The 24,930-nt window shown below is 38.5% G+C and overlaps 1 protein-coding gene and 1 non-coding gene across 2 annotated transcripts in view; one reads left to right on the top strand and one right to left on the bottom strand.

The window, feature by feature from the left end:
• Positions 1 to 232: 232 nt before the first annotated feature.
• CAMKMT (calmodulin-lysine N-methyltransferase) overlaps positions 233 to 24,930 on the top strand; it is a 406,448-nt gene continuing 381,750 nt past the window's right edge. Inside the window, exons 1-2 of the mRNA XM_017544843.2 lie at positions 233 to 605; positions 10,801 to 10,973. Of these exons, the coding sequence (XP_017400332.1) occupies positions 264 to 605; positions 10,801 to 10,973 (515 nt within the window). The 5' untranslated portion in view covers positions 233 to 263. The remainder of the gene's footprint in view (positions 606 to 10,800; positions 10,974 to 24,930) is intronic.
• Positions 7,515 to 7,591, bottom strand: LOC119473650. The gene has a single exon (XR_005202856.1). It is a non-coding gene; the product is annotated as a small nucleolar RNA SNORD81 (small nucleolar RNA).

Here is a 24,930-nt window from a genome sequence, read left to right as displayed (position 1 = left end):
GCACGCCGATCTACGTAACCCCAATCTAGCACGAGCAACAGGCAGATTTAGCCATCTTTGTTGTGGTCACGGATTTTTTTCTTGGCTTCCTGGGTTCTTTAGTCTCCAAAGATAAAAGACTCTTGGCTCTTTGGTAGTTTTCTGAGCTAGAGATGAAGCAGGGAAGGCTAAAACAGTGAGGGACAGCGTTCCAGTAGCCCTGCCACAGCTCTCTCACCCTCTGGCCCGCCCTCACTCAAGATGGCTACCAGCAAAATGGTGCAATGACGAGACAGCGCTGCCCTGGTTGCCAAGGAGACGCGAGTACCGGAAATGCGGAATTCGGGGAGGGCTCGCACGCCTGGGCCGATAGAAGTGGGGGTGGGGTGGGGCGAGCGTCACAGGTCCTGACAGGGAAGAAGTTGGCAGGTCCTGGCAGGGGACGAGCTGTGGCGGGGGCACCTCCGGGTATGGAAGGCTCCAGTGAGATGGAGTCGCGAGTTGCCGACAGTGGGGCCGGCGAGACTGCGCCAGCAGCGGGCGGGGATCCGGCAATTGGCTGCACCGCTCGGGGGCCCGTAGTCTCGGCGTCCCTGGGAGCCGCCCGGTGGAAGCTCCTGCGGCAGGTAAGGGAGAACCCGCTCGCCTCACCTTTGCCTCTGGTCACTTTCTTCGCTGGTACCCGGCGTGCGACCGGTCGCTGCTCTTTCTCCTTGGCAGCTCTGGGAGTTTCTTCTCAGTTTGCCGGGAGCCACCTGCGAAGCGCCCCCTCGCTTCACCTAATCATCCCGCCAAGAGGAGGAGTCTTGTGAGGTTGAGTGGGGAGGGGGACAGCCAAGGCTGAGCTCCTGGGAAACTCAGATCGAAGTAGAAGAACCCCTTCTAGACTTTTATTTGCGTCTGGGGGACTTTTCCCCTTCTCACCTGTGTCTGGTGCGCCTGCCGCTCCCCACTGCTCTTTTCTTCTGTTTTGCCTCCTTCCCTAGCTTTCTTCTAGAGTCGTAACTTCCAGGCTGGTTCTCGTTACACATGTTCGTCTGCACCCTCTTTTGCCCAGCGTGGTTGACTGTGCAGGGACTGAGACACTGCACGCGTTCCCTTGGCTTCTTCCGTCCAGCGGAGCGTGCAAGGAGTGGGAAGAGCTGCCCGCCTGTCTCACCGAGGTCTGAAAGTTGAATGGTTATCTTGTAGTTTGAGGTGATCAGCAAGATGCTCCGCGTCCAAGACGGGCTAGTCAGAGTGTGTTCGTTTGTTGAATGACGGTATCTTCCGGTACTTCAAAGTTCCTGCTGTTACTTACAACTTCACTCATGTGCAAGCTTCACGGAAGTTCTGATTTATGATCACTGACATTCTTTGCAAACTGCTTGAAGTGATGTCTGGTTATTGTTTTTACATCACTTTTATGCCACTGCCTGAAGTTTTCTGCTGAAAATTTTACTCAGAAGGACTTTTTTTTTTTTTTTTTTGAGATGGAGTCTTGTTGTGTTGCCCAGGCTGGAGTGCAGTGGCTCCATCTCCGCTCACTGCAACCTCCGCCTCCCGGGTTCAAGCGATTCTCCTGCCTCAGCATTTTTATTAGAGACGGGGTTTCTCCATGGTGGCCAGGATGGTTTTGAACTCCTGACCTAGTGATTCACCCGCCTGGGCCTCCCAAAGTGCTGGGATTACAGGTGTGAGCCACCACGCCCGGCCGACATTTTTCCATTTCTGACAGTTGTAGTTGGAAGAGTTTCCCAGCTATTGCCACTTTACTTGAGATTGTGCTTTTAGTATTTGGAGGGTTACTTTGTTTGCAGTTGCCTTGAGTCACCTTTTCATACAGTGGTCTTTTAGTGCTGTTATGAAGTAATGTTAGAGTTAAGTAGATCATCAGAGTTAATTAAGATGTATTTGCTGATGCATCGAGAGTCTTTCCAGAGCAGTAATGATCTAGTTTTGCTATTGTTACAAATGATATTACAGGATAAGAAAATGCGGCCGGGCGCGGTGGCTCACGCCTGTAATCCCAACACTTTGGGAGGCCGAGGCGGGCAGATCACGAAGTCAAGAGATCGAGACCATCCTGGCCAACATGGTGAAACTCCGTCTCTACTAAAAATACAAAAATTAGCTGGGAGTGGTGGCGTGCACCTGTGGTCCCAGCTACTCGGGAGACTGAGGCAGAGGTTGCAGTGAGCCGAGATTGTGCCACTGCACTCTAGCCTGAAGACAGAGCAAGACTCCATCTCAAAAAAAAAAGGAAAGTAAATGCATGACCTCACAGATCATCATAGGAAGTGTCTGTAATGAAGTAAACATCGGATTTTTTTTTTTTAGTGACCACTGAAATGGGATCTTGCGTGAGCTGGAGAGAGTGGACTCAACACCTTCCCCTGTCCCTTGTGTTTCTTTTTTGATACAGAGTCTCACTCTGTCGCCCAGGCTAGAGTGCATTGTCATGATTTCGGCTTACTGCAGCCTCTGCCTCCCAGGATTCAGCAATTCTCCCTTATTCAGCCTCCCGAGTAGCTGGGATTATGGGCGCCCGCCACTTCGCCCGGCTAATTTTTGTATTTTTAATAGAGACGGAGTTTTGCTGTGTTGGCCATGCTGGTCTCGAACTCCTGACCTCAGGTGATCTACCTGCCTCAGACTCCCAAAATGCTGAGATTACAGGCTTGAGCCACCGCACCTGCGACGCCTACCTCCCAATCCAGGTAAATGCAGTCCAGGTAAAAGCATCCTCCCACCTCAGCCTCCTGAGTAGTTGGGATTGCAGGGGTATGCCATGATGCCTGGCTTTCAGTGATTCTTAGTATAGCAAAAACTCTAGCACTTAGGTTCATTCTAAATTGCGGTCTAAATGAGAACAGTGACAAGTTTCAGCTGCGGCTGTTATATAAATTCCCCACGTTTTGACATGAAACTTTTGGTATACATCTGCCTGCTTAGAGTCTTTTTATCTTCTTTACTTGGTGAATGATTGCTCATTCTTCATACTTCAATTTCAAACTACTCTTCTGTGAAGCCACCCCTAATGCCTCTGGGCTAAGTTAGACCCTCAGCCCACTCTCCAGTGAGCTCTTTATATTATTTTATGATTATGTGATCAGGGTCTCTCTTCCTTACTAGAATGGGCATTCTCCCTGGGAAAAGGCGATGCTTTATTAATTTACATCCTCTGCACCTAGCACAGGGCCTGGTTAATTGGTTTTTAGCAGGTGTTGTTAAGTGTCTGTGGGAAGCCTGAGAGTAAGAACAGTCTTCAAGTGGTTAACCTACTCCTTAGTGTATTTTTGTTGAGAAATGCTGAGGATATGATAAAATACATTGCTAAGAAGAACAATGGCAAGGAAAACTTAGCCACCACCCCCGAGTGGAAAACTACTTGGGGCATTCTAAAAGTAGCAAAACAGTATATATCATACACCGGTTAAAACAATTCTTTAAGCATGGCATGTGTCACCCTGCCCCCGTGGCTGCCTCGTGGAGAATGTTTTCTGGTTTGTCCTTGATCAGTGGTAAGCAGGCACCAGCTGCCTACCTAGTTTATCTTGGTTCTATGAGAAAACACGGAACACCTGTTTGTTAACAATCATCTGTTCAGAGAGAATAAAATACTTGGGTCAGAATCTGCTCCAGGCCCTCAGCCTGGAATGCTATCAGCCCCCTGAGGCTCTCAGCTTGGAAGGCTGTTGGCCGTTGGATAGTCCCGCTTTGCTGTTCTATCTGGGTGTCTGCTTCTTAATGCCTTCAGTGCTGCCTGGGTGGGGGCTTCTACGACCAAGCTGGTCTCAGTATATTTTATCAGTTAGCTATTGCTGAGTAACAACCACAACATTACAGTGGCACACAACAGTATTTATTTTGTTGGTGCATCTGGGGGTCACCTGGGAACTGACTGACATAGGCTGTAGTCACCTGGGTATCTCTATGATGCACATGTAGTCCAAATATCTCTAATCTTTGGACTAGTGGGCCCAAGTCTTCATGGTGATAGCAGAGCTATAAGAGCAAGCCCAACCAGAGAAACACATTTTAAACCGCTGCTCACGTCATGTGTTGACTTCCTATTGACCAAAGTAAGATATTTCGCAAAGGCCAAAGTCAAGGGTCAGGGAAATACAACTCCTTCCTTGCAGGTGACAAAGAGAAAGTGAATCTTTTTCTATTATAATTTAATCGATCACATATATTAAACATTTTTAACTCTTAGTAAATGTGTTTCAAATGAATGAACCATTCTTACCTTATATGCATCTAGTACTGGAAAACTATAAGGGATCTAAGTAAGCAGTACTAGGGATATGTGACTCCTTTTCTCTCTCATGGGACATCTGCAGAACATCTGCTCTGCTTGTTTTTTCCCTTACAATTCTGTCTTTCCATTACCTTGTAGGGCTTCAATGCTGTCTCATGGCCTTTTACTTTATGTTAACTGTTCAGTATTTTCTGTGTTTCGCAATTAACAATTTTGAGAGAAAATCTGGTCGACCTAGTTCATCATTTGGTTCCAGGTTACATGATAAGTTGCCAACATTTGCGTTAAGAGAGTACTTAAATTAGATGAGGTCTGGAAGTTTATGAATCAGTATCAGTAGAAGTTATGGATGTCGTTCTATTTTACTCTTTGTTGAATTTCAATACATGTTGGCAAAGATGGCCACTGGTAACTCCAGGCTTTCATATTCATCCAGCTAGTAATCCAGAAGACATAACTCTTTTCCCCAACATCCAAATCATTTCCTCCTAAGGACTGATATCTGATAGGCCAAGGTTAGACGAATTGCTGTGTCCAGAATGGGGCACTTTGGCTAACCTGGGTCATCAGCCCACCCTGTGGCAGGTGAGGTAATAACCTCACTAGAATTACACAGAGTGAGGGAGGAGCAGTTCCTAAAAGGAAGCCCCACATAGGGCAGATGAAAAAGTAGCAGTGACTGTTAACACACGTATTCACAAACCACCTACTGAATGAAAAATCTTGCCTATAGGTATAATACTTGGCTGAAGAATCGGATTATGGAATATTTCACAGTACAATTTATATTAAAGCAGGATGCTTTTGACTAATTGAAAAAGTTGATTAAGAGGTGAATTGTAATAATGAAGTTATTTTCTGAGTGTCAAATCTTTCTAGATATTTATAATTCTTCAAATGTTTATAGTTAGCTTCCAATACCTAAATTGATAGTAAATTTTTAAGCAACTTACCTTTATCTTTCTAAAACATTCAACTTGGCTTTTAGGAAAACGACAACTCTCTTTTAGCTGTATGTTATTAGTTGTATAATATTTGATTAATAATAAGTTAAATATTTAATTGAGGAAAATTTAATTTGTTATTTTGAAGAACAAGTGGTATAAAAGGTTTTTGAAGCGGCACAGTTAACTTGCAAGCATGCAACTTGACGCTGGCATCAGATGCATCTAAATCTTGCTCCAGTCCTAGGTCTACCACTTACTGCATGCTCTTCACTGATCTACATCAAGTATTTAGATTGTTATAGAATGTATTTTTGTTTCACTTTTATTCTTGACTTTGTTTTATATTCTTACCTTTGCTTTCTCTTTTTCTCATCCACTCTTCATAAATATTATCTTGTGGTATTGTGCATCTTTTTAAGCCATCTTAAATCCTTGTGGTAACAGGTGTGATATAAGTCTTCTGTAAGCTCTGGGAATTTGCACAGATTTTTACTTTTCTAGCCTCAGTTTTCTCCTCACTTAATGGGAGCGATACCACATACTTTGGAAGGTGGTTTTGAGGATTTGAGATAATATTTGTAAAATGCTTAGCTTGGAATCTGCCACATCATAGACTCACAATAAATAGTAGCTATTATTATTATTTTTTGAGACAGAGTCTCACTCCATCACCCAGGCTGAAGTGCAGTGGTGTGATCTCAGCTCGCTGCAACCTCCATTTCCTGGGTTCAAACAATTCTCATGCCTTAGTCTCCCGAGTAGCCGGGACTATAGGTGCATGCCACCATGCCTGGATAATTTTTGTATTTTTCTTTGGTAGGGATGGGGTTTTGTCATGTTGTCCAGGCTGGTCTTGAACTCCTGAGCTCAAGCAATCTGCCCACCTCAGCCTTCCAAAGTGCTAGGATTCCAAATGTCATTATCTACAGCTCTTTATTTCTTGTTCCAATATCCCAGAAAGAAAACCAGGTTAAGCATCCCTAATTCAAAAATTTGAAACCTTAAATGCTCCAGTATCCAAAACTTTTTGAGAACCAATGTGTTGCTACAAATGGAAAATTCCATGCTCGACCTCTTGTGATAAGTTGCAAGTCAAAACTTTGTTTTATGCGTAAAATTATTTTAAAAATTATATAAAATTACCTTCAGGCTGTGTGTATAAGGTATATATAAAAAATAAATGAATTTGATACTTAGACTTGGGTCCCATTCCAAGCTTTTTCTTTCTGTTTTGCAAATATTCCCAAATCCAAACAAATCCAAAGTCTGAACAAATTCAAAATCCAAAACATTTCTGGTTCCAAACATTTTGGATAAGGGATTCTCAATCTATATTGCAATCTCCTCTCTGGCAGATACAAGACTAGCTGCCTATTGTAATCTAGAAGCTTAATGAAGAAAAGGAATATTGATCAGAATGAAGAGCCTCTTATACCACTTTAAGCTATACTTGATGTTTAAGGTCAGAACTGTTACTCATCTTCTCTAGCAATTTACCTATTAAAATTCCATTGTAGGGAAGTGTAGTTGCCTGGTGATGATAGACACAGTACTTCTGTGTCTAGCCTTACTCCTCTATCCAACTGCTACGTCTAGTCTTCATAAGTGTTTCTATATAGTTATGAACAGTTTAGTTAGTTCTGGAGTAAACGTTTCAAGTTAATAAATGAGTCTTTGATTTCCATTGTGTTCAGTTGCATACATTGTTTACCTGATGGGTTTAGGGACCGTAGGACTTGATGTCTTTTTTTCCTTCTTCTGATACTTAATCTTTTGACGTGAACTTATTTGGTATAGCATTGATATTTGATTAAATAGCTCATTGACTTACTTAGGGGAATGAGAAAGTGCCTTGACTAATTCCTTTGCCCCAGATAATTTCATTTGAATATCATTTAGTTATGGAACATGGGTATTTGAAGGAGGTCTTCTAAAAGTGGTAGATGATAAGGTTGTAACTTGATGGCAGATTTGAGTATTCTCTCAATTCATAAAACTACAAATATTATTGATGGCTTTAAAATAAACTATGAAAGCCCCTTCCAGTATTATACACATAATGACTTAAATTATTTTTTATCTTAGTGGTTTATGGTGCCATAACCTTGACATCAGAGTAATTTAGACTATAAAAAGGTACTTACTGTTTGGAATTTAACTGGGCAAGATTGAAGATAATTTATAATATCTGCATTTTATTTTATTTTTTGAATTTAATACTTTGTTTTTTTTCTTAAGAGTAAGCTCTGTTGAGTAGTTTGTTTTTCTTCCTGTTGACCATAGTTGACAGACAATAAGAAGACTGTATTTTTTTTCTTTTGTTTTTTTTTGCTACATGGGGAATGCAGAATATCAGATCTTTTATTGTCATCAAATAATCAGTGAGAGAGTTCAAGTTGGAGTGAGATCATCATGTATTTTTTTTTTTTTTTTTAAAACAGAGTCTTGCTCTGTTGCCCAGGCTGGAGTGCAGTAGTGTGATCTGGCCCAAGCAATTCTTGTGGCTCCTGTGCCTTCCGCCTTCCAGGCTCAAGCAATTCTTGTGCCTTAGCCTCCTAAGAAGCTGGGATTACAGGTGCACGCCATGCACTGCCTAATTTTTGTATTTTTAGTAGAGATGAGGTTTCACCGTGTTGGCCAGGCTGGTTTTGAACTCCTGGCCTTAAGCGATCTACGCAGTTTTGCCTCTGAAAGTGCTGGGATTACAGATGCGAGCCACCCTGCCTGGCCATGACTCTGTTTTTGATTAAGGCTTTTAAACAATTAAATAAAACCTTCAAAGAGAGGCTGCCTTTTCTGATCTTCCATTTAAAAAACTAACCTTCTAAAATTTCTACATAGTATATAAAATTTAAACATATTTTTCCTATGAGATATATTCATACTGATACATTTTCTTGCTTGTTTTGACCTCGGTTTGCCCTTATACACATAAGAATTATGCGTCATTGGAATAAGCATTCCTTTTTAGAAAATAGAAACCACTCTAGCTACTTTAAGCAGAAAGGGGCTTAATGTAGTGAATTAAGTGCTGACAAAATCATTGGAGAAACAGGCTAAGAATGAATCCCAGAACAACAGAGTCCCAGAACAGTATAAAGCTGGAGCTGGCCAGTCAAGAGAAATACTACCTTTACCACAATAAAGAACCTGAAGCTGTCTCCAGGGTCACATCACGTTAGCTGTGATCTCTGATGATCAGAAGCTGTGCCATAACTACAGATTCTAGAAGCATACCTTCTTCTAGATCTGTACCAGCAGAGGTGATGCCACTTGTGCTTCCCTTTCACTCTCCATTAAATTAGAGAGTCAACAGTGGGACCTCTGTTAAAGCTGCTTCAGAAAAACCAAATATTTTTACAACTATTCTAACCAACACAAGTTGGTGAATTATAGTTAACACCATCTTTCCTTCTTTCAAATCTCATGTTAGTGTGGCTGATGTTTAAACCGAAATCACATCTGAAACTCTGGCTGCTAAGTATTCAGGGATATATAGTTTCTAGCTTTTCAGCTATGTAAAATAGAAAGGTATCAGACCCTTTTCACAAGATGGCGCTGAAAGCGAAGAAGGAAGCTCCTGCTCCCTCCTAAAGCCAAAGCCGAAGCCAAAGCGAAGGCTTTAAAGGCCAAGAAGGCAGTGTTGAAAGGTGTCCAAAAAAAAAAAAGAAGATCCGCAGGTCACCCACCTTCTGGCGGCCCAAGACACTGCGACTCCGGAGGCAGCCCGAATATCCTCGGAAGAGCGCCCCCGGGATAAACAAACTGGACCACTATGCCATCATCAAGTTTCCGCTGACCACTGAGTCTGCCATGAGGAAGATAGAAGACAACAACACACTTGTGTTCATTGCGGATGTTAAAGCCAACAAGCACCAGATCAAACAGGCTGTGAAGAAGCTCTATGACATTGATGTGGCCAAGATCAACACCCTGATTCGGCCTGATGGAGAGAAGAAGGCATATGTTCGACTGGCTCCTGATTACGATGCTTTGGATGTTGCCAACAAAATTGGGATCATCTAAACTGAGTCCAGCTGGCTAATTCTAAATATATGTATATCTTTTCACCATAAAATAAAATAAAATAAAATAAAATAGAAAGGTATCTTGGAAGCTGGAATTGATAGGTGATGCCTGTTTATCATAGTCTCTGCAAGCAAAGGTGTTAAAAATTTAGGGTCCGTAGTTAGGCAACCTGGATTTTAACTTTGGCTTTACCTCTTACGAGCTGTCTGTCAGGCAAATTGCTTAACTGCCGTGTGTTGTAGTTATTTCACATGATGGGTATCTATCCTATAGTGTTGTTTGAGGTTTTTTTGTTTGTTTGTTTGAGACAGAGTCTTGCTCTGTCGCCTAGGCTGGCATGCAGTGGTGCAACTGCCTTCCACGTTCAAGCAATTCTCCTGCCTCAGCCATCTGAGTAGCTGGGATTACAGGCATGCGCCACCACGCCCAGCTAATTTTCTTGTATTTTTAGTAGACACGGGGTTTCACCATATTGGTCAGGCTCCTGACCTTGTGATCCACCCACCTTGGCCTCCCAGAGTGCTGGGATTATAGATGTGAGCCATCGTACCTGCCTAGCTTCAACAATTTTTAACTCATGAACAACTGTGTTTAATCTCACTTCTCCCCATGTCCCACCACTATTATTTTGAAGCAAATCTCAGATGTCATTTTTTCTTTAAATATTTCATTATGAATTTATAAAAATGACATTAGGAAAAATCACAATACCATGAAATAGCTGATCAGTTTTCAAATTTTCCTCATTTTTTCATAATTTTTCTTTATAATTTGATTATTTTGGAACAGGGTCCAAATAAGATCCAAACATTACTATTAATTTATATTTCCCACACTTAAAAACCTGGCTTTCAGCAATACTGGCAAAATTATTCATTACACTAAAATATACATACCTTGCATGCTTGAAATAATATATCTCCCCATTCCTAAGTAAGCTTTGAAATTCAGCTTTTCCCTCCTTGCTCCATAGGCTGCTACAGGTGCAGCTTGTCTTCTCAGCTCTTCCTTTCAGAATTGACAAATATCCCCACGAGAAAAAGTGGTTGGAAAAGTCAGAGTAATCTCTCTAGGTTTTCTCCTTTTTAAGATACCAGACTGGGGGCTGGGTGCTGTGGCTCGTACCTGTAATGCCAGCACTTTGGGAGGCCAGGGCTGGAGATCACTTGAGGTCTGGAGTTTGAGTCCAGCCTGGGTAACATAGGGAGACCCCAACTCTACAAAAAATTTTAAAAAATTAGCCAGATGTGGTGGTGCATGTTTGCAATTCTAACTACTAGGGATCCTGAGGTAGGAGGATCACCTGGACCCAGCTGGGTGACAGGCTGGGTGACAGTGAGGCTGGCTGACAGAGTAAAATCCTGTCTCAAAAAAAAAAAAGATGTCATACTTGTAAATCTTCACTATCTTTGCTCTCTGATGCCTTCAAGTATTGTTTTAAAATATTTTGTTCATCTTTTGTAGTTATTTGAGTAGGAGATATGTCTGAATTATCTAATCTTTAATTATTGGAAGGGAAGTCCCCTTCCCATTTAAATTTTGAATGTTTTGAACACTTACTGTTTATATTACATTACTGCAATATTTGGTTTTGTTTCAAAGGTTCTGAAACAGAAACACCTGGATGATTGTCTGCGACATGTATCTGTAAGAAGATTTGAATCATTTAATCTATTTTCAGTAACAGAAGCCAAAAAAAGGGAAACTGAAGAAGAGGTTGGTGCATGGGTCCAATATACAAGCATCTTCTATCCTGAATACAGTATCTCCTTAAGGTAACCATTATTCTAGTTAAGATTTGTAAAAACTAGATTTCTCTTGGATAAGAAAGACAATCTAATAAGAATCTCATTATTTATTCTATTGAGTTTATGGGCAATCTTTATCAGAACTTAGGTTTTACAACTTGTTTTAGAAAATTCTGTTGTTTTAACTGGCTCTTGCTGTATTGTCAGACTAAAGAAAAAAATTCTCAGGAATATAGTGGCATTTGAAAATAAGGTGGTTGTAAATCAAAGGGTTCATTTAACATCTGTCATACCATTTGATTATGACAAAAAGCCATGTTTGTTTTGAGGCAAAGAAGGATGAAAGTGAAAACAGAATTTTTCCAAACTATCCTTCAAGTAGTAATCTGAAAAAACAAACTTTTGTAGTTTTTCCTTTTTTAATATTACTTTCATAATCGAATCAATCTTAAGACTGAAGGAGAAAATTCAGCGGAAAACGCTGATATTGTAAGAAGCATATGGACTGTTCTGACTTTTAAAATCATTAGAAAAGAGATGAGAGTTGCAGACTGAAGTAACAAGATACCATTTTACTGAATTAATTTTCTCTCACAGTTATATTCTAGCATGTTGCAATGTTACTGTAGGTGTTTGATTTTATAAAATCTGCCTTTTCTGACAGGATTTCACATTTTGAAAGGGAGGGAGGAGCACATTTACAGTAACTGTAAGAAGAGCAAAAAACATTTTAAGTGGCAATGTGACTGAATAAGGTTTAGGTGAGGCTAGGAATAATTTTAAGGAAAAAATTTTCACAAAGGGTATCTATTTATAGTATATGTTTCTCGAGCTATTTTAGTTTAGAATATCTAAGCTTTAAAAGAAATCATAATAGTTAAAAATTTGGGAGTTGGATAAAAATTGACTAGGGTGGGCAGAAAAGAACAATTAGAGTCTGGTTTTATAATATTACTGAAAATGCTGGCTGGTCGCAGTGGCTCATGCTTGTAATCCCAGCACTTCAGGAGTGCAAGGGGGAGGATCACTTGGCCCTAGGCATTCAAGACCAGCCTAGGCAACATGACAAAACCCATCTTTACAAAAAAATCCAAAAATTAACTGGGCATGGTGGCATGTGCCTATAGTCTTAGCTACTCCAGAGGCTGAGCTGAGAAGATTGAGCCCCGGAGACTGAGCCTGCTGTGAGCTGTGATTATGCCACTGCATTCCAGCCTGGGTGACAGATTAAGACTCTGCCTCAAAAACAAACGAACAAACAAAAAACACAAAAACAAAAATAAAAGTAAAGAAAATGCCAAATAAAATATATGAACTTACAGATTTTTGGGTGTACCTGTGCATTCACTATGAAATTCTAATTAGAATACCCCAACTGCCTTGAGTTCTGATCATCAGTTTTGTCCCTAGTTAGAAAGGAAAGAAAGGTGCAGTATATGCTAGTATATGTTTACTCTGTGTCAGGTACAGAGCTAGGTGCTTTGATGTATTCCATTTCAAGTGATCCTTACAATAACTGTGTGAAGCAGAAATGGAAATTAAAGACAAGGAAGGACAGAGTGATACAGTAAGCGTCTTTCGGTATAAAGTTCTAAAACTTATCTTCTACATCCAGTGGTGAAAAGAGACAGTAAGTATAAATTGTAGCAAGAACAATTTCCTGACATCTCCAAGGCCCTGGTAAGGGTTAGCCAGTGAGAATGTGAAATATTCTCTTCTTGAGATCTTTCAAAGTAGGTCATGGTTATACCCCTGTGGAGATGATCCTCATGTAGTACTATCCAGAGCCCAGGCTATAGAGTAAACTGGGACTCCTCTCCAACAGCATTGTTCTTTGTTATATATCTTCTTGTGATATATTCATTTTTGAAAGAATAAATGTATGTCTATATACATTTGACATTGAACTGGAAAAAAAGACAGGTGACTGAGTTAAAATTTTGGCTTCATTGGCCGCCAAGATTTTTTTCTTGAATTGGAAAAAGGACAGGTGACTGAGCTAAAATTTTGGCTTCATTGGCTGCCAAGATTTTTTTCTTTTTTTTCAAACTAGTTAGTATCCCTCCACATTAATGCAAAAATAACAGTACTTTGGGAGGCTGAAGCAAGAGGATCACTTGAGGCCAGGAGTTCAAGACTACCCTTGGCAACATAGGGAGACCCTGTCTCTACAAAAAAATTTAAAAATTAGCTAGGGGTTGTGGTATGTACTTGTGGTCACAGGACTCAGGAGGCTGAGGCAGAAGAATCCTTAGAGCCCAGGATTTCAAGGCTGCAGCGAGCCATGATCATACCACTGCATTCCACTTTGGGCGCTAGAGCAATACTCCCTGTAGGGATTACAGGCTTGAGATACCATGCCTGGCCAGGGTTTGTGTTTTTGTTTGTTTTTACTATTACTTGCAATAGCCCAAAGCAGTTGTTTCAAATTAATTTTGAAGTGAAGTAGAGTACTGTCTTTTTCCTCTATATTTTTTAAGTTTGTTTAATCAGCAGTAATGATGATTGAAAAAAGTGATGAATAGTGTTAAAATCAAACCAATAAATATTTCATAGCACCTTCTATATCTATAAACAGAAATATAATATGCTCAAGGAGCTGAAATATATTAAAGTTAAATTATTAAAATAAATAAGGAAGGTTAGCTATCCAGCCTAAGAACTCTCACCAGGCCATGCATAACTACTTTCAATATGAGTAGAATACTCACACTTAACAGAAGTTTAGAGGTAGGAGTGATTTTTGGAAATGATTTTTAAACAACTAGATCTGGAAGTATTTGAAAGTTCTGGGAGAAGGGGATACCCAAATGGCAAAGGTACTAGAAAATACACAAGGTGAGAAAGAGTAAGAGAATCATCAGAGGCTACTGAGAAGGCCATTGCAATCTTTAGCTGGAGGAAAGATTGTCAGTACATATTATATGGTGGATCTGCTCCAGCTTCTTTTTTTTTTTTTTTTTTTGAGATAGAGTCTCAATCCTTCTCCCATCATGGAGTGCAGTAGCCCAATCTTGGCTCACTGCAACTTTTACCTCCCGGTTCAAGCGACTCTCCTGCCTCAGCTTCTTGAGTAGCTGAGATTCCAGGTATGTGCCACCACACCTGGCTAATTTTTTGTATTTTTAATAGAGACGGGGTTGCACCGTGTTGGCCAGGCTGGTTTTGAACTGCTGATCTCAAGTGATCCACCTGCCTCAGCCTCGCAAAGTGCTGGTATTACAGGTGTGAGCCACCACACCTAGCCTGCTCCAGGTTCTATTAAGGGGCTAAGCATTGGAGTTGTTGGGCTGGACACACTGGCTCATACCTGTAATTTCAGCACTTTGGGAGGCCTTGAAGGGTGGATCACTTGAGCCTAGGAGTTTGAGACCAGCCTGGCCAAGATGCTGAAACCCTGTCTCTACTAANAAATATAAAAAATTACCTGGGCATGGTGGTGCACACTGGTAATCCCAGTTACTCGGTGGCTAACACATGAGAATTGCTTGAACCTGGGAGGTGGAGTTTGCAGTGAGCCGAGATTGCACCACTGAACTCCAGCGTGGGTGAGAGAGTGAGACTGTGTCTCAAAAATAATAAAAAAAGATACTGGGGTTGTTAACAAGCTTCTCACAAATCATAATGGTAAATCCCACTTTCACTTTCTCAGTTCTTAGCAGCTAAGATCACCTGCCACAACTTAACAGAGATAACACACGCAGGGTGATCAGTACTTGTTATCAATACTTATTAGCTTTGTTTATCTTAAACTTTTGCTACCCATTAATTTCTGTCTCCTTAAAGTTTTATTAGGGTTGAAATGAATACCTCCAAGAGGGTTAATACCTAGGTATTTGTGAATTCAAAATACCTAGTTGTATTTTGTTTATATTATTAGAAGGTAAATAAGCAATGTCCTTAATAAAAACTTTGACCATTATTTTCTGGCAACCTTATATGATGATACTTAAAATGAAGGAATAAAGATTTTTCCTTAGTGACTTTTCATCTGAAGCTAAAGTTTGAATAATGTAAAAGTTAGCTTACAAAGTTCCCAAGGTTTGTTGTGTTTTATATACCTATGGATGGTCGACTCTTTGTTTCAAATTACGTGTTGAAAGTTATGAAATGAAAATCCAAGGTATGACTCCTGGATCTTGTTCCTTGACAAAATATTCTTGCCTTTCTGGTACTTTCTTTCTCTTTTTTGAGATGGTCTCACTCTATTGCCCAGGCTGGAGTGCAGTGACAGGATCACAGCTCACTGAAGCCTTGACCACCCAGGCTCAAGCAATCCTCCTGCCTCAGTCTCCCAGGTAGCTAGGACTACAGGTGTATGCCACCATGCCCAGCTAATTTTTGTATGTTTTGTAGAGATGGGGTTTTACCATGTTGCCCAGGATGGTTTTGAACTTCTGGGGTCAAGGGATCTGCCTGCATTGACCTATGGTAGTGCTGGGATTACAGACATGAGCCACTATGCCTGGCCTCTGGTACTTGATTTCTTAGAACTTTATGGAAGAGGCTCTTGTTTTTTGATAGATGCAAGTATATAAACTAAGAGATACCAGGAGATGTTATACTAAAATTCTTTAATTAAAATTTCCTTTTCCCTGTCTCATAAACTATAATCTATTGTTACATAAAGCATGCTGTGTAGATATAAGAAATTTTTCCTATCCCCCATATTTCAGCTTACTTTCAGCACAGCAGGAATTTGCATATTCTGGAAGCTTTAAATTACTTCCATTATATTTGGAACCATAGAAGGGCCTGAGTTATTCATTTATAAGTGTATACATGTCTTAGGTATAGAAAAAGCTGAGAGGCCTGAACTGTCCTTCTTTGTTTGAATAAGACTACTGTTGCTATGGTAATTGCTGAATTAGAAGGCTAGAACTCTTGATTTTGGCTTGTCCTGGGAGCTTAGAATGGGCAAGAAGTCAAGAATGGCTTTGTCTTTGACTTGCATCTTTCTGTTGTAACAAATGCACTACACCGAGATCATACATTCCATCTCTAGGGAAAGAAAAAGACAAAGCAAACCCTCACCTCATGATTTTAGTTATATAGCTTGTGAATGTTCAGTAAATAAAAACTAGTGATGAGATGGTTTGCTTATGAAATTAGATGTATGGCAGATTATTCTTGTATGTGTGGTATATCATAGGTACCTGTTTAGAGCTATGGCAAGGCTACCTTAGATGGCAAGTCTGGCATCTAAGACAAATGTGAATGCTGCATCTATATTTAAAAGCATAGTTTTTATGTTAGTAGTGATATTAACAATAGAGGTGAGTATTAGTAATAAAACAGTGTTTTTAGAACCTTTAAAATGTGATCAATAGTTTTCAGAAAACCGAGTTCCATTGTGTCACATTTTCATGCATCTTAAATCATAGATATGGGCCATTATAACTTAGTTTTCTAATTTGTTTTAAATTCCATCACAATTTTTTACATATTGTGCTTACATATAAATATACTGTTTCAGTACATTGAAATGTTCCCTTGAACATCTTCCAAATTCCAATATAGTACACATGGAAACCATCTAATAATTTCCTAAAGCTCATAGATATAAGACTGGAAAACATCTCTTTAGCTATTTATTTAAAAAATTTTTAATTTTTAACTACTTGTTTTTGAAAGAACTCCAAAGCATCTAGAGTTAAGTTTTTAAAATCTTTTTCTTCTGAAAACCTCTCCTCTTTGTTCTTCTGCAACTGTTTAGGACGCATTCCACTCTCTGGCTTATTTTGTATTTTGGATCCACTTTCTTTTACTCACAATACGATTTACATAACAAAATTTACTATTTTAATCACTTTAAAGTATGCAATTCAGTGGTTTTTGCAATATATAGCCTTTACCACTATTCCAGAATTTTTCATTTCCCTGAAAAGAAACCCCATATACATTGGCAGCAACTCCCCATCCTCCCTCTTCCCCTAGTCCTGGCAACCAGTAATTGACTTTCTGGCTCTATGTATTGTCTGTTCTGGATACTTTATGTAAATAGAATCCTACAATATGCAGCTCTTTATGCCTGTCTTCTTTCACAATATTTTTAATTTTAAGATTCATCCATGTAAAAAATAAAAATAAAAGCTCTTCTTAAAGCTTTTCTCTTAGTTCATCATAAATAACAGCTTCTTCAAAAGTTAATTTACTCTAGACCCTTTGCTAATACTCCTGAGTAAATAATAAATAAGTGTATCCAGTATTCTTAGTTCTTACACTTTAACCTAGATATTTGCCGTGGCATGCCTGAACAAGCCCAGGCAAGCCTTAGATCATAGTTTCCTCCTCCTCCTTATTTGGGAGTGTTTTTGCCTTTTTCAGCATTCCACAGGCTACTTCCTCTTTTCCCTTTGTTCTCCTCTGCCTTTACCTCTTTAGGAAAATTTTAAGCTCTCAGCCAGTTGCGTTATAGCCTAGACTGTGAGGTCCAATTCCAGCCAATGGAATTAGGATACAGCAGTAGGGGCTGGATGTGTTAGATATAAATACTCCTGCTTTTTCTTTGCTCATTACACTCTCCTGGCAAGACTGCTGGTGAGTGGTGCCCTTTCTGCAGAAAGTAAAGATAGCCTTGCTGAGACACCTTTTGTCTGAGTGCTAATACTTCCTTGTGATATCGGAGAATAAGCATTTATTTTCAACAATCCATATTGTACCACATACTAGTACCTTATTCCTTTTTTTATGGCTAATATCCCACTGTATGGCTAATATCATATTTTGTTTATTTTTTCATCAGTTGATCAACATTTGCATTGTTTCTGCTTTTTGGCCATTATGAATAATGCCGCTATGAATATTCATGTGCAAGTTTTTGTGTGAACTATGCTTTTAATTCTCTTGGGTGTGTACCTAGGAGTGGAATTGTTGGGTCATATGGTAACTCTATGTTTAACTTTTTGAGGAATAGCCAACTATTTTCCATTTTATATTCTAGGAATGTATTAGTGTTTCAATTTCTCCCCATGCTTACCAGTGAAGCACTTGTTAATTTTTTTTCTTTTTAAAAAAATTATAGTCTTTATAGTGGATATGTACTGTTATCTCACTGTGGTTTTGATATGTATTTCTCTACTGTCCAATGTTGAGCATCTTTTCATGTGCTCATTGGCCATTTGTATATATTTTTTTGAGAAATGCCTATTCAAATTCTTTTTTTTTTTAATTTATATTTTCTTTCCAATGGGACTTTTGCACTCCTGTCTTTCCCTGTTTTTAATTAAGCTGTCTCTTTTTATTGTCAGAGTTATTTTTATGTATTCTGGATACATCATCATACATGTGATATTTGCAAATATGTTCTCCTAGTCTGTGCATTTTCTTTTCACTTTATTGATATGTAATATCTTTGATGCACAAAATTTTTAATTTTGATGTAGTCTAACTATTTTTTCATTTCTATAATTTTAACGTCATATTTAGCCATGCATTGCTTTTAAACCTCTAATTTCAGCCTCTTGGCATGTTTAGGCTTCAGATTTTTCCTTTAGCAGCTTTTCTTTTTCCCTCTTCAAATAATTATCTGCCCCAATGACTTGTTCCTCAGTCCTTACTCAGCAGGCCATTTTTTAAGAAGAAACTCTAAATTCCTCAGTTCTAGGATAGCTTTAGATGCTTGTGAAAAAAATTGTTTGGCCCTGGGGAGAAGAATCTGGTGATAGGTAATGATCTGGGATAAAGCTTTGAAGTTGAGGAGAAAGATGGAGTGAACTTTTTATACTATGAATATGTTGGCAAAAAACTGTCATTGTTACATAACATTAATTACAAGTATAATGCTAAGACTGAAGTTTTTAAGAATTCCAGTTTGAGAAGTTTCTTTTCTTATAGGCATTACCATCTAACCACAGAGTTCAGACAGGACCTAGGTAAATAGTTGAAAAACTAAGACTAGACAAGAGCTTATAAAGTTGACACTTGAATAAAATGGATGATTCAGTGAAAAAGAACAGTCCTTAAGTTTGGAACAAATGAAAGGGAACTTGAAGTAATTGAACTGAATCTTTGTCATACGACATTCATGGCAGTTTTCCTATAATTAGAACTAACTTCCTATAGTTTTGAAAATAGTGATTATTAACATTCTTTCATAAGATGCCATCTTTTAGGGTTTCTAAACCTTGATAATTTCATGAATATTTGATTTTATCTTTATAAATATCTTAGTGGTATAGGATGAGGTTTACTGTTATTCCACTGCCTACCCCCTTAAAAAGGTCATAGGGTAAACATTCTGTTTCTTTGCTTTAAGAAATAATGCTTTCGGGTGACTCGTGCCTGTAATCCTAGCACTTTGGGAGGCTGAGGTGGGTGGATCACGAAGTTAGGAGTTTGAGACCAGCCTGGCCAACATAGTGAAACCCCATCTCTACTAAAAATAGAAAAGTTAGCTGGGTGTGGTGACGAGCACCTGTAATCCCAGCTATTCAGGAAGCTGAGGCAGGAGAATCACTAGAACCCAGGAGGCGGAGGTTGCAGTGAGCTGAGATCGCACCACTGCATTCCAACCCAGTGACGGTGCAAGACTCCATTTCAAAAAAAAAAAAAAATGCTTTCAGGAATGACAAGTTTTGCTTCAGTGATAAATATGAAAAGCAAATTTTTTATTTTGAATAGTATTTTTAACTTTTAAAACATGCACTTCTATTATCTGTTTTTTTAGAAATAAAAAAAATTTGGGGATGGGCAAGTAAAAAAATAAATTAAAAAAATTTTACTATTATTACAAAATGTGTGCATGTCATTTCTACTTGTTTCAGATTTAATTATGAATGTTTATTTCATCCTGATTTATGAGACAGAGAGAGATACAAGAGGAAGAGAATATTCTTATTAAAATTAGGCCATAAAACAATTCCCCTTTTAGCAATTTATCCTAAGTAAACAATCAGAAATAGATTTGATGTTTTCCACAAGAATGTTCCCTGCAGCAGTATGCACAATAGCACAAAATTAAGCACAATCTTAAAATCCAACATAAAGTTCTGGTTCAGTAATTTATGGTGCAAACATCCATTGAACTTCTTGGCAGCCATTAGAATCATGTTATGGAATATTACTTAATGATGTAGGAAACTGTTTATAATACATAATTTGTTATAATTAGTGAAAAATTGCAAAACAGTATGGACAAGTGCTTTCAGTTCTTTAATAAAAGGAAGATGTGAACATAGAATAACATTTGAAGGCTGTGTACCAAAATTCTAATGATACCTCTCCATGTTAGGATTATGAGCAGTTTTTCTTGAAGGAGCCATATATTGCTTTTATTTTAAAACTTTTTTTTGGATTTCTATACTGTATTGTTGATAATTTTAATAGTTTCATTTTACTTTTTTTTTTTTTTTTGAGATGGAGTTTCACTCTTGTCACCCAGGCTGGAGTGCAATGGCACAATCTTTGCTCACAGCAACATCCGCCTCCCAGGTTCAAGCAATTGTCTTGCCTCAGCCTCTCGAATAGCAGGGATTACAGGTGCCTGCCACTACACCCGGGTAATTTTTGTATTTTTAGTAGAGACGGAGTTTCACCATGTTGGCCAGGCTGGTCTGGAACTCCTGGCCTCAGGTGATCCCCCTACCTCGACCTCCTAATGTGCTGGGATTACAGGCATGAGTCATCTTACATTTTAGAGGTTAAATACTTTGCTCCTTTTCATCTTATCTGAGTATTTACTATAGTTTTCCATAATATTAGTATAAATAACCTCATCTATACCTAGAATCTTTTATGCCCATAGAAGATAATCATTATGTTATTGTGATTGGTTTATCTGTGATTGGTGACTTTGTTTTTAGATTATGATACTTTGGGGACTAGTGCTTATTTGGTGAGTCAGATTGCAAATAACTTTTTAAATCTGATTTAATCACCCTGTCAAAGAATTGGGCCTCTATGGCAGAAATAAAAAAAAGCTCTATCTTTATGGAAAGGGTAATACAATTTACATGTATTTTCTTACTGTGTTTTAGTTTGCTGTGCTGCCAAAACAAAACACCACATACTGGGGGGCTTACACAACAGAAATTTAGTTTCTTGCAGCTCTGGGAGCTAGAAGTCTGAGATCAAGGTGTTGGCAGGTTTGATTTCTTCTGAGGTCTCTACCTTTGGCTTGCAGATGGTCGCCCTCACTCTGCCTTTTCAGAGGCTATTCCTCTGTGCATTGCATGCTTCTGTTGTTTCTGTGTGTACTGCCTCCTCTTTTTTTTTTTTTTTCAGTTGATAATTTTTAAAAATTAATTAATTTTTTTGAGATGGAGTCTCGTTCACCCCCACACCCAGCTAATTTTTGCATTTTTATTAGAGACAGGTTTTACCGTATTGGCCAGGCAGGTCTCAAACTCCTGACCTCATGATCTGCCTGCCTTGGCCTCCCAAAATGCTTGGATTACAGGCATGAGCCACTGCATCCGGCCCCTTTTTTTAAATTTTAAATTTAAATTATTTTTTTTCCATAAGTTATTGGGGTATCGGTCATATTTGATTACATGAGTAAGTTCTTTAGTGGTGCCTTGTGAGGTTTCGGTGCACTCGTCACCCGAGCAATATACACTATACTATATTTTTAGTCTTTTGTTCCTTGTCCCCCTCCCATTCTTCTCCCCAAGTCCCCAAAGTCCATTGTATCATTGTTATGCTTTTGCATCCTCATAGCTTAGTTCCCAGGTATCTGTGAGAATATGTGATGTTTGGTTTTCCATTCCTGAATTACTTCACTTAGAATAATAGTCTCCAGTCTCATCCAGGTCACTGCAAATGCTGTTAGTTCATTCCTCCTTACGGCTGGGTAGTATTCCATCGTATATATATACCACAGTTTCTTTATCTACTCATTGACTGATGGACATTTGAGTTGGTTCCATGATTTTGCAATTGTGAATTGTGCTGCTATAAACGTGTGTGCAGGTGTTTTTTTTGTATAATGACTTATTTTCCTCTGGGTAGATACCCTGTAGTGGGATTGCTGGATCAAATGGTAGTTCTACTTTTAGTTCTTTAAGGAATCTACACACTATTTTTCATAGTTTACATTCCCACCAGCAGTGTAGAAGTGCTCCCTGATCACCTCATCCACGCCAGCATCTACTGTTTTTTGATTTTTTGACTAAGGCCATTCTTGCAGGAGTAAGGTGGTATCACATTGTGATTTTGATATGCATTTCTCTAATCATTAGTGATGTTGAACATTTTTTCATATATTTGTTGGCTGTTTGTATATCTTCTTTTGAGAATTACCTATTCATGCCCTTGGCCCACTTTTTGATGGGATCGTTTGTTTTTTTCTTACTGATTTGTTTGAGTTTGTTGTAGATTCTGGATATTAGTCCTTTGTCAGATGTATAGATTGTGAAGATTTTCTCCCCCTCTGTGGGTTGTCTGTTTACTCTGCTGACTGTTCCTTTGCTGTGCAAAAGTTCCTTAGTTTAATTAGGTCACGGCTATTTATCTTTGTTTCTCTTGCATTTGCTTTTGGGTTCTTGGTCGTGAAACCCTTGGCTAAACCAATGTCTAGAAGGGTTTTTCCAATTCTTCTAGAATTTTTATAGTTTCAGGTCTTAGATTTAAGTTCTTAATCTGTCCTGAGTTGATTTTTGTATAAGGTGAGATGAGGATCCAGTTTCATTCTCCTGCATATCGCTAGTCAATTATCCCAGCACCATTTGTTGAAAAGAGTGTTTTTTCCCCACTTTATATTTTTGTTTACTTTGTCGAAGATCAGTTTGCTCTAAATATTTGGGTTTATTTCTGGGTTCTCTATTTGGTTCCATTGGGCTATGTGCTTATTTTTATACCAGTACAATGCTGTTTCGGTGACTGTGGACTTATAGTTTGAAATCAGGTAGTGTGATGCCTCCAGATTTGTTCTTTTTGCTTAGTCTTGCTTTGGCTATGCGAGCTCTTTTTTGATTCCATATAAATTTTAGAATTTTTTTTCTAATACTGTGAAGAATGATGGTGGTATTTTGATGGGGATTGAATTGAATTTAGATTGCTTTTGGCAGTATGGTCATTTTCACAATATTGATTCTACCCATCCATGAGTATGGGATGTGTTTCCAATTGTTTGTGTCACCTGTGATTTCTTTCAGCTGTGTTTTGTAGTTTTCCTTGTAGAGGCCTTTTGACTCCTTGGTTAGGTATATTCCTGAGTATTTTATTTTTTTGCAGCTGTTCTAAAAAGGGTTGAGTTCTTGATTTGATTCTCCACTTGGTTGCTGTTGGTATATAGAAGAGCTACTGATTTGTGTACATTAATCTTGTATTCAGAAACTTTGCTGCATTCTTTTATCAGTTCTAGGAACTTTCTGGAGGAGTCTTTAGGATTTTTCAAGGTAAACGATCATATCCTCAGCAAACAGTGACAGCTTGACTTCCTCTTTACTGATTTGGATGTCCTTTCTTTCTTTCTCTTGCCTGATTGCTCTGGCTAGGACTTCCAGTACTATGTTGAAGAAGAGATGTAAGAATGGGCATCCTTATCTTGTTCTTGTTGTCAGAGGGAGTGCTTTCAGCTTTTCCCCATTCAGTATTATGTTGGCTGTGGGTTTGTCATAGATGACTTTTATTACAGTAAGGTATGTCCCTTGTATGCCGATTTTGCTGAGAGTTTTAATCATAAAGAGATGCTGGATTTTGTTGAATGCTTTTTCTGCATCTATTGAGATGATTATGTGATTTTAATTTTTAATTCTGTTTATGTGGTGTATCACATTTATTGACTGTGTATGTTAAACTACTCCTGCATCCCTGGTATGAAACCTGCTTTATCATGGTGGATTGTCTTTTTAATATGTTGTTGGATTCAGTTAATGAGTATTTTGTTAAGGATTTTAACATCTATGTTCATCAAGGATATTGGCCTGTAGTTTTCTTTTTTGTTTTGGCTACATCCTTCCCTTGTTTTGGTTATTAGAGGGATGCGGGCTTCATAGAATGAATTAGGAATGGTTTCTTCTTTCTTTATCTTGTGGCATAGGGTTAAAAGGATTGGTACCAATTCTTTGAATATCTGGTAGAATTCTGCTGCGAATCCATCTGGTCCTTGACTTTTTTTGTTGGTAATTTTTAAACTACCATTTGAATCTCACTGCTTGTTTTTGGTCTGTTCAGGGTATCTGATTCTTCGTGATTTAAGCTAGGAGGGTTGTATTTTTCCAGGAACTTATCTGTCCTTTCTAGATTTTCTAGTTTATGTGTATAAAGGTATTCATAGTAGCCTTGAATGATCTTTTGTATTTCAGTGGCGTTAGTTGCAATATCTCCTGTTTTGTTTCTTGGTGAGATTATTTGGATTTTCTCTCATCTTTTCTTGGTTAATCTTGCTAATGGTCTATCAGTTTTACTTATCTTTTTAATGAACCAGATTTTTGTTTCATTTATCTTTTGTATTTTTTTTGTTATTGTTGTTTCAGTTTCATTTACTTCTGCTCTGATCTTGGCTATTTTCTGTCTTCGGCTGGGTTTGGGTTTGGTTTGTTCTTGTTTCTCTAGTTCCTTGAGGTATGACCTTAGAATGTCAGTTTGTGATCTTTCAGTATTTTTGATGTAGGCATTAAGGGCTATGAACTTTCCTCTTAACACTACCTTTGCTGTATACCAGAGGTTTTGATAGGTTGTGTCATTATTATCATTCAGCTCAAATAATTTTTTAATTTCCACCTTGATTTCATTTTTGACCCATTGCTTATTTAGGAGCAGGATATTTAATTTTCATGTATTTGCATGGTTTTGAAAGTTCCTTTTAGAGTTGATCTCCAGTTTTATTCCACTGTGGTCTCAGAGTGATTGGTATAATTTCAATTTTCTTAAATTTATTGAGGCTCATTTTATGGCCTATCGTATGATCTATCTTGGAGAAAGTTCCATGTGCTATTGAAAAGAATGTGTATTCTGTGGTTTTTGGATGACATGTTCTGTATATATCTGTTAAGTCCATTTGTTCTAAGGTATAGTTTAAATCTATTTTTTTTTTTTTTTT

The sequence above is a fragment of the Cebus imitator genome, unplaced genomic scaffold (assembly GCF_001604975.1).
Source record: "Cebus imitator isolate Cc_AM_T3 unplaced genomic scaffold, Cebus_imitator-1.0 Scaffold172, whole genome shotgun sequence".
NCBI classification, from domain to species: Eukaryota; Metazoa; Chordata; class Mammalia; order Primates; family Cebidae; genus Cebus; species Cebus imitator.
This window is presented reverse-complemented; position numbering and strand designations above follow the sequence as displayed.